General features: G+C 40.6%; 2 protein-coding genes across 2 annotated transcripts in view; both read right to left on the minus strand.

The window, feature by feature from the left end:
* The window catches only part of LOC135108508 (uncharacterized), a 10,899-nt gene extending 6,581 nt beyond the window's left edge, over nucleotides 1-4,318 (minus strand). Inside the window, exon 1 of the mRNA XM_064019602.1 lies at nucleotides 3,908-4,318. Within this exon, the coding sequence (XP_063875672.1) occupies nucleotides 3,908-4,064 (157 nt within the window). The 5' untranslated portion in view covers nucleotides 4,065-4,318. The remainder of the gene's footprint in view (nucleotides 1-3,907) is intronic.
* Nucleotides 4,319-4,689: 371 nt separating this feature from the next.
* Nucleotides 4,690-10,000, minus strand: part of LOC135108615 (cell adhesion molecule 2-like) — a 166,575-nt gene continuing 161,264 nt past the window's right edge. The window contains exons 8-9 of the mRNA XM_064019771.1: nucleotides 5,291-5,463; nucleotides 4,690-4,710 (exon numbers count right to left, since the gene is read on the minus strand). Of these exons, the coding sequence (XP_063875841.1) occupies nucleotides 4,690-4,710; nucleotides 5,291-5,463 (194 nt within the window). The remainder of the gene's footprint in view (nucleotides 4,711-5,290; nucleotides 5,464-10,000) is intronic.

A 10,000-nucleotide genomic window follows, 5' to 3' on the forward strand; every position in this document is an offset into this window, starting at 1 on the left:
TGAACCTACGCGCAGCGCGTGCTCTGCGTTTAGGGAGAGACGGCCCTGCTATTACTAATACTACAACGATACTTTAATACCTTTTTTTTTCATATGGCGCCTACAACTACTACTACTACTACTACGACTACTACTATTACTACTGCTTGCGCTGTTGTTGTCACTGCTATTACTAATACTTTACGATACTTTCTTTTTTTATATGGCGCTTATGTAATGTTAGTAAAGTGATTATCTGCACCCTTCCCTTACTCATGTTTTCATCGCTGCAATAATGTATATTCTCTATAGCGCATACATACATGTGTAAAGGTGAACTCTGAGGTCGTCTTAATTCCTCAGCCTTCCACTTCCAAGAGAAAATACTTCTGTAACGAGTAATATCAAAACACTTGAGGAAGCAAATGTATATTTATGGATCACTTCAGCTTCTTTTAAGTTCATGATCCCTTTACTAATTTTGTCAAAGGTTCATTCCAGATCAAGTGAAGCACTTTTTTGTATTCATTAATTCACTTTATTTGTAAGACTTGCAGGATAAAAAAAAAAAAGCATTTTAGATATTCATTTTACCAAAAAAATAAACATTTAGTGACACTTTAGAAACTTCCACAGTGTAAAGTATTTTCAGCTGCGCAACTGGAAGTAATGTACGTCTGATCACTAAATTAGTACAAACACACACACACACACACACACACACACACACACACACACACACACACACACACTTGAAATGTGTGGCAGTAATGTTCACACTTGATGCAGTCTTAAATGAAAAAAAAAAAAAATTTGTTTCAGTTTCGCAGTTATTGAAATCTCAGACCTCTATTATGTTTATCAATTAAATAGAAATCTCATAGCTACGTATACTCAAAAGACTGCCTCGCGTCTCATTACACGAGGAAAGATAAATTATCTCACTGGAAAACATTCTCAACAGAACCCAGAAGCTCGTCGCGTGTGAGGTAGAGGCATGGCAGGTGCTTATTCCTCCTGTCTCCTTTGGCTTTTCTTCCCTGCGTGATTATTCTTTGATCCCTATTTCTGATTTTCACAGCTACACCTCGTTTCACCTTCACCGGGCGATTCTTCAACGTTAAGTCTTCTCCGTGTCACTTCCCTTTCCTCGCAGATTACGTTTTCTGTCTTTACTTCAACATCCCTCTTCATACTGATCTTTTATCCTGTTTTTTTTTCCTTCCCTTTTGTGTCTGTTCCCTTCACGCTGTCATCAGGTGTTGGTGGTAGCTCCTCTCCTTCGCCATCATCGCTGCCCCGGCCATCCTTCCCCTCCCCTCATTGTCTTTTATTGCAGCCATGATCCAAGTTGCTTCTCAGTTGCCCTCGCCCTCCTGACGGGGAAACAAAGCCAATACGACCCGGCCTCACTGAACGCCCCAATGCTCTTCTTGACGCAGATTAATCCTCTTTATTTCTACATAGGTATGAGGAAAAATGTTCATTTTATATCGTGAAGCATTTCAACATGATTCATATCCACAAAATAGCTGGTTTTCGTTATTTTTATATTATTTGAAAAAAGATGTTTCGATTTTTTCATTTACCTAAAACTCGAGTGGGTATTTACATATGAATTAACGGGAAGCAAACCCAAAATTAGCAATTTTCTGCGAGATATTGCCCCATTTTTTCATTGCCATAAAATTCGAAAGGATTTTAACATGTGTATTATCGAGGTACAAAAACCAGATTTAGTTATTTTCCGCGAGTCTTTCATGACCCAATTATTACCCTCTCTCGCTGTCACCAGGAGCATCGGTGAGTATCAGAGGATAAAACAAGGATTAATTTACTGAGTAACTCAATCCCTCTCGCTACTACATCTCGCTCTCTCCCTACATTTATGGCAGGAACGCAACACTGTCTCTCTCCCCCTCCTCCTTCCCTTCATCTCTCGTCCCATACTACAGACTAGAGACAGCAAGGCAGACTCTAAGGGCTTGACTCATGAGAGTAAACTAACTAACACTTTGCTCCAAGACCAATTCCAGATGCCAAATTCTTTCCTCTTCACTATTTGACACCATAAACCCCCTCAAGACTTATTAGTCATTTCTTTCCTTTACTTTCCTTTCTTTTCTCAGATACACCGTGAAACTGACATTTCTCTCATGCTTTCATAATTCCTCTTTGCAAGTTAATTCCTCGCAAAGCTCTGACTCTGGAGGAAAATAATATAAAAAAATCTGCGAATACATGCTTTGTACAGAAAAGGTCTCAGAAATTTCAAGGAAAATTGGTGATGATGTAGGTGCGCGAGAGCCGCGTCTCTTGTGCCCCTGGGTCTAATTAAGCTGCTGCGGAGGTCCTCGGCGTGTGTACGTAAAGACTTCACTGCCTTCTCTAGCTGGCTCCCCGCGCCAGAGGTTGTGTCAATTTCAGCATACAAGAGTTTCATATTTTTTCGTCCTCTGTCCCGGATATCAGGAGAGAGAGAGAGAGAGAGAGAGAGAGAGAGAGAGAGAGAGAGAGAGAGAGAGAGAGAGAGAGAGAGAGAGAGAGAGAGAGAGAGAGAGAGAGAGAGAGAGAGAGAGAGAGAGAGAGAGAGAGAGAGAGAGAGAGAGAGAGAGAGAGAGAGAGAGAGAGAGAGAGAGAGAGAGAGAGAGAGAGAGAGAGAGAGAGAGAGAGAGAGAGAGAGAGAGAGAGAGAGAGAGAGAGGGGGCAGACAGATAATACAAACATTCACACACACACACACACACACACGGAGGAAACAAAAATAAGGCGAAATTCTTAGATGAAAGAGAATAATAAATGAAAACTGGCGAGAAAAGAGGCAGCAAGTCGGTGCCACGAAAAAAAAATAAATAAATAAGAGTATTTGCGGTTCTAATGTTTTCAAGAGCTCATCAGATTCATTAGTTGTAAGACTAGTTGAATATAACATCGCGGAATAAAATAAATAAAGATACGACTTTTTAGAATGTCAGCATCTTCAACGTATTGTATTAAATATACTTATATATGCATAATAAATAACACAAAGAAAAAAAAATAAGTTAGAGTTTTCAATCTGCCTTATAATTCATTTCTTAACTAAACGTATCATCTAACTCGATGTGTGTGTGTGTGTGTGTGTGTGTGTGTGTGTGTGTGTGTGTGTGTGTGTGTGTGTGTGTGTGTGTGTGTGTGCGCCTGTCTGTCTGTCTGTCTGTCTGTCTGTCTGTCTTCCCTAACAAAAGAAATGTGAATAAATGAATAAGTGAATAAATAGATATAAGTATTGGTAGATAAAAACAAAATATAAACACGTAAATTAAGTACATAAATAACTGAATAGCTAATAAAACTTATAGAATAAATATACAGATAAAACAAAGGAAAGTATTAAGCAGAGCCAACCCAAGTGATAAAATATGTATTCTGAACTTCTCAAACACAACGAGGATAAAATGAAAGAATTATTTAGAAATGCTTGCTCCAAATTATCACTGTCAAGGATATTTTCTAGCCAGTAATGCACAATTCTGGCAGTATTATTGACGCAAGGATGGTGAAGGAGCAATGTTTGAAATTTCAACACCATTTCGTGTTGATTGGAAATTAGATAAATGTCACCCGCTTCATCTTTTCCTCTTGTTGGCACATATCATTTCAACATCCACTCCTGCATATTTTCATATCGTAACTGCATATTTTCATATCGTAACATCAAATAGAGAACAAAACTAAAAAGAAATAAAATAAAAAAAATAAGATGAACTATTACTCACGAAATTGAAAGAAAACAAACATGTACATGCGAATTCTGAGCATAATTCCAACATGAAACATTAGATAAATGGGCACTTAAGGCACTAGTACACTTAGAAAACCACCACCATCAGCATTCATACTCGTATATTCATCGGGTGTTCCACTACCCTCAAATTAAATTACTCACGTCTGACGGAGAGGAGCACGGCGTTGCTGGTGACCCGACCTTCATTGTTTGCTGCCGTGCACGTGTACGACCCAGACTGCTCTCTCTGCAGGTTCCTCAGCACCAGGTTGAGGCCGTTCATCACAACGCCGGCGCTCATGTTGTGCACCAGCTCCATACCCTGAAAAAAAAAAATCCCAGCACTGCGGTGAAAGAACGGATCAAGAAATTTACTGCCAGGAAGCTGCAGGCGACACTTCGGACAAGACTAGGCAATCGGGAGCCACAACATGGAGTTAGTCAGACCCAGCACCCGGCACGCACAGTAAACAAAGCAGGGTTCAAATGCCACCGAGATAAAAGTCTCTATGAATGTGAACTCGCAAATCACGGCAAAAGTAGAATAGGACAACAGGTTCAGCTGAATGAAATACGACTTCAAATAAAACTGCTATTCGCTGGAATCTGACTAATTTATCAGAACATGTGAAATCAACAAAAAAAAAAAAAAAAAGTGGGGAAAAATCTTGTCTTTTTACACACACGGAATATACTGTGAAATGAAAAACAATGATTATATGACGATCTTTAAAAAAATAGTTTTTTTTTTTTTATTTCATTCATATATTTTATAATTTTCGTGTATAAGCAAGGGAGACTGCCACCTGAGTGTCTCGAGCATTTGTTGGCTACTTTCTAGTCTTATAATAAATTTGCAACTCTATCTCTATTACTATTAAACTTTAATGGCTGTCCTAACATGATGGCTCTGCTTAGGTTAGCTGTGAATACTAGCAGGCATACTATAGTAATTTGTGGGAAGCCTGCATGTCAGTTTAGGAGATGTGGTCCATGAAGGTGTTAATTTAGCGAAGTTTTTTTTTTTTTTTTTTTCCACCTGCGGTATTAGCACAGAGGAATGTGTGAACCCCTACGGAGTAAGTGGGGACTGAGCTTGTAATAAGAGGAGCAGGGCCGCACCAGGAAACTCAAGCGGAAGGAGAAAATAAAAAGAAAAAAACGTCTAGCAAAGAAATGAAAAAATCTCAAATGAAAAGCCTCGGGTAGAGAGGCAGAAGTAGTGTGAAGAGGCCGGAAGAACGAAAGGTGAAGTGAAGAGAGAGAGAGAGAGAGAGAGAGAGAGAGAGAGAGAGAGAGAGAGAGAGAGAGAGAGAGAGAGAGAGAGAGAGAGAGAGAGAGAGAGGAGAGAGAGAGAGAGAGAGAGAGGAGAGAGAGAGAGAGAGAGAGAGAGAGAGAGAGAGAGAGAGGAGAGAGAGAGAGAAGAGAGAGAGGAGAGAGAGAGAGAGGAAGGATGGGAGCAGAGCGGAACAGAGCAGAAGGGAAGGTATTAATGAATGAAGAAAAGAAAAAAAGAAGAGGAGGAGGAGAAGGAAGAAATGGAACATGAGAACAACAAGGATGAGTTACTGCTGAAGGAGACTCACGTTTATGCCGCCAGTCAACGCGGTGGAAGGACGGGTTTGCCTCAATGCTACACTCGAAGTAGGCGTCGTCTCCTTCCTTGATGCGGTCTGCCTTCATGGATCGACCCAGCGACAGGCCCACCACAGGAGCATCTGTGGTAAAAGGAGAGGGAGTGAGAAAATGCAACGTACATACACATGGTGTAGAAAAGCAAGAGAATAGGTCTCCATTTTTTATAACTGGAAAAGGATAAAAAAAAAAATAAAAAAACAATGAAAAAAAAAAGTCGAAAGAAAAACCAGTATTAAATTTCGGTGCATAAAAAAAAATGAAGAGCGTTAATCTGAATAAGCTAAACAATGCGCTGAAATATTTTGTATAAGATCACACGCTATGACAGGAGCGATCATTTCTTGCTCCAGCCAGTGAGCGGTGAGGCTGAATTGAATCGTGTAGCACCCACTTCTGTTGCTGTATGGGCATGGGACACATTTGCCGCGAGTCAATCCCACTTACTGATTGACTGGAGAAGATTAAAGGGACAGCCGCAAGTCTCATCACGCAGGAGAGCAGAAAGACGAGACTTGTTTGAAATAGGAAAATTGAACGTAAATCTTGCACTAAAGTGATAATCCGATGGAATCCTTACTTCTTGAGTGGATCCCCCGCAATCTGTAATGTATTACGTAGCTTTTCCCTTCAAATACTCAGTGATACCACTCACAGTAACCAGTCCTGCCCAGCACCAAACATCCATCCACATTCGCCTATCGTCGCCTCTCACAATGCTCTCCATAAAGAGTGTGCGATGAAAGATGGATGGACGGTTATCGCGGTGATGGGAGATGGATGGATGGCCTGTGGCAGTGACATCAGGCATTGGGAATAAAATTTACGAGCAGGAGGATGAGGGCGGATGAGTGACAGACAGCTCGCAGAAAGGATGGAGCGTGAGTGAGGGGCGGCAAGTGGGGCGAGAGTTAAGTGAATGTGCGGCAAGTGGTGGAAGGGAGGGAGCAATGAGGGGATGGCAGGCGGCGGTGGACGACCAGCGGAACGAGTAATCCAGTGAGAGGCTTCAGGACACTTGGGTGGTTAAAGAGAACAGGAGACTGGGATCCAATTAACACTTCCCACTTCCTCTCTCTTCTCTCTCTCTCTCTCTCTCTCTCTCTCTCTCTCTCTCTCTCTCTCTCTCTCTCTCTCTCTCTCTCATTCATTCCCCTTCCCTATCCGTCCTTCAAACACAAGTGAGCGCCAGCATTTAAATAATTTTCCCTGCGTTATTTCTCTATTTCTCTGCTGCAAACATGTCTTTTCATTTCTCCCAATTTATCAGGCTGCCGCCTGCGCATCTCCTTCCTTGCTATAACCACGCAACTATACCCTGCTCTCCTTTCTCCGTCTCTCCTCACTCTCGCCCTCACACCTCCTTTCTTCGTACCCCACACATCTATTTCAGCTGTTCTCCTCTCTCTCTCCTTCCTTACACTTGCCTGCTCCTCACTCCATACACCTGCCTCCACCTCTTGCCCACGTAACACCCAACAAATCAATGCTAAGGGTCGTTCCGCCATGAAATATTTCCCTTCACGTTGACGGGAAATCTCTCCAGCGCGAATCTCCGTTCTCAGCCCAACACCTACACATCGTTTAGGTGGTCGGCTCTCTCTCCTCTCCTCTCTTTTCTCTCTCTCTCTCTCTCTCTCTCTCTGCTTCATGGGGACGAATGTGGAATCAGTCTGTCCAAATCAACTATTTTCTTCTATTACTTGCCACTGCTCTGTTAGTAATGCATCGCCTCATCTTCCGTCACTCTGTCCTTCCTAAAGCGCTCGTGAATGAGAATTTGTGAAGAGTGAGGTGCGATTGAAGGGGACTGGATGTACAGGTCTGCGTGTGTCCTGCTCCCATACCATTGAGGTATCTTAAGTATCGTCAATGCCGTGTGGAGGTCTTAGTATGGATCTATATTCGAATCTCAGCTACAGTTGTATGTTAAGTGTGCCACGAGACGTCAAAGACCTTTTAAAATTAAAATAGTTGTTTGTTTATTCGCTTCATCACACAAACTAAATTTTCAGATTTTTCTGCCCTCGATCTACGCATCGAGTGAATTTTTGTTGATAATGAAGCAAAAATATATTCATTCTGTTCTCCTTCGTATGTTTTGTGCTGTCCGTTTGTATGCTATTGTCTTCATCAGGTTGTTGGATTTCTTTTCTAAAGATGATTTTTGTTCAAATGAAAAATGCTTTCTACGGAGGTAAAGGAATTCTTTTCGGACAAGGTGACTCACTTCCTTGAGGCAAGTTAGATTTCTGTTCTCCACTAACCAGAACACACACACACACACACACACACACACTTGCTGGAAGAGAAATGTTTTCCTTTGCAACCAAGAAATATACAAGAGTTTCCTAAGCCATTACTTCTCAAATCTGATTTAATCTCTTAATATTGAACTAGCGTGGCCCCCCAAAAGGAAAAAAAAAAAAAACAGATTTAACCAAAATTTGTCCAAGAAACACAAGATTTCTTGTCGTCACTCTCTCCAATGTGTCAATGTCCACAAATCCTTCACGAAATTCCATACATCAGATAAGGGTATTCGCCAGAAGTAAATTGTGTCAGCTGAGATTAATCTATATCTTATGCTTTTCTTTTTCATTATTTGATAGGAACAAAGTATAAATATGAAAGACAAGAAACTGCCATCTTTCCCGAGGAGAATGAAGCTGTTTGCATGAGGCAGATGAGTAATCCTATAAAAGGCTTCACTACATTTCAGAGGTTAAAGAGAACCGGAGCTGACCTGAATAACAATGAATATTTCTCACCTTTATCTCAGGCTGAAAGAATTCAAACAAGGCTTGGCAAACGTGTGAAGGCGACGAATCCACATAGACTAACCATGTCACAATAACTGAATACTGTGTCCTCCATATGTAAATGTTGCACTGCTCGTCCATCTAAGGCCCCAGAAAATATGAGCGTGGTGGTGGCAGTTCCTCGCCCAGTTATTAATAATAATTCCTTAGAGACCAGACGTTTCGTTCACCACAATAAGTGTGCAAATTAGGAGAGTCGTAACGTTTCGCAGAACTATCAAAGTGGTGCTTTAGACTCACTAACAAATGACTAAAACAGTCGATCTGGCAGCTATCGCGTCCCATTGCTGAGGTCGTTTAATTCGCCAGACTGCGGTACGCTTGGATGATGTCAACTTATTCCAAGAGTTGTTTAACATTAGGTGAAAAAAAAAATGCTTCAGGAGTTTTTTTTTAATATGGAAAATGTTTTAGCATTCTGAGATATTGGTCTACTTACATTATTAGCCTAATATCAAAAGTAATTTTCTTTTATATTTGTGTTGACAGGAGAGTCACTACCACCTGTCATTTTTCAATAACTATTTTTATTACAGAACAGAATATTGGTCTGAGTTAGCACAGATGAAAAAGAGGACAAGCTGACATGTTTGTGACAGAGTTCAGTGAAATTCTATTGCAGAGGCGACGCAGACGAGGTCGTTAATATTACACCTGGAGGAAAATCCATGGACTGATCAGCAAGATGTCGTGTACATTATTCTCCAGTATTCAGTGCTCGGTCACCTCCTCTCATAGCTTAGCATTTTAAAACCAATTTTTCAGTGAACACAGTATGTTTTTTTTTTTTTTTTGTCTGAAGTCATCATTCCGATGTGTTACTAAAATGAACCTAGCGAGTATTTCATGAAAAGATATTATCATCACTATATTACTGTTTGGCACTATATTCCGAGAAAATGTAAATTGTGTGACAAGAATTACAAAGTTGCATTCCTTATTATGGGTCCGATAAGTATGCTAAGATTTGCAGGAAAAAAAAAAATAGATTTGGAATCAGTGGCATGCAGTTGCGTGACGACTAAAGAGCAATAAAGGACGTATTTCGTAGAGGAACCGTGCAAAAACACCAGCCAGTGATGAGCAATGTGGTTCGACAGATAGACATTTTCTGACGGGAACGAACAAAACAGGTCACGATATAATTCAAGTAACACTTGCCTCTTACACCCCTTGGAAAGGATGATCACAGTGCAGATACTGAACTACGAATGTTCGCAGAAATATTATTTCGTGTCTTCAGATATACTATTAATGAAAGATTAATAAAACAATGAACACAACCATTCCTAGATGAAGAAATAATATAAAAAACAACATACGTATGATTTCCGTAGACGAGCAGAGACCAACGCAATAACAAGTCAAGTGTGACGGAAGAAATTCTATGTCATTACAATATCTCCGGGACATCTCACTGATCAAACATTGTATGCTACGTTGTTCGTGTCTTTAGAAATGATAAGCACGTTTATAATATTTAGATCTTGCAAATTCGGCATAAAAACAAACCCTCTTACCAATGCCAGACAAGATCGACCGTCTGTACCACACACATTGATCTTCACAACGCGATGGGGTGAATGTCGCGGCGTAATAAAGGCATCCATTGTGTGGATCGAGTCAAAGCTACGTATATTTTCTCCGTGAGATTGAGGTCCGTTTTCTTAATGCTTCCTTCTTTCACAAGGACTATTCTTAGAGGACGTAGAGAAGTTTAATCGGATTTTCATGGCAAATTTCTTGTTAGATTAATTCTAGAATAATGCATACACACTTGAAAACACAAAGAAGCATT

The sequence above is a fragment of the Scylla paramamosain genome, chromosome 17 (genome assembly GCF_035594125.1).
Source record: "Scylla paramamosain isolate STU-SP2022 chromosome 17, ASM3559412v1, whole genome shotgun sequence".
NCBI classification, from domain to species: Eukaryota; Metazoa; Arthropoda; class Malacostraca; order Decapoda; family Portunidae; genus Scylla; species Scylla paramamosain.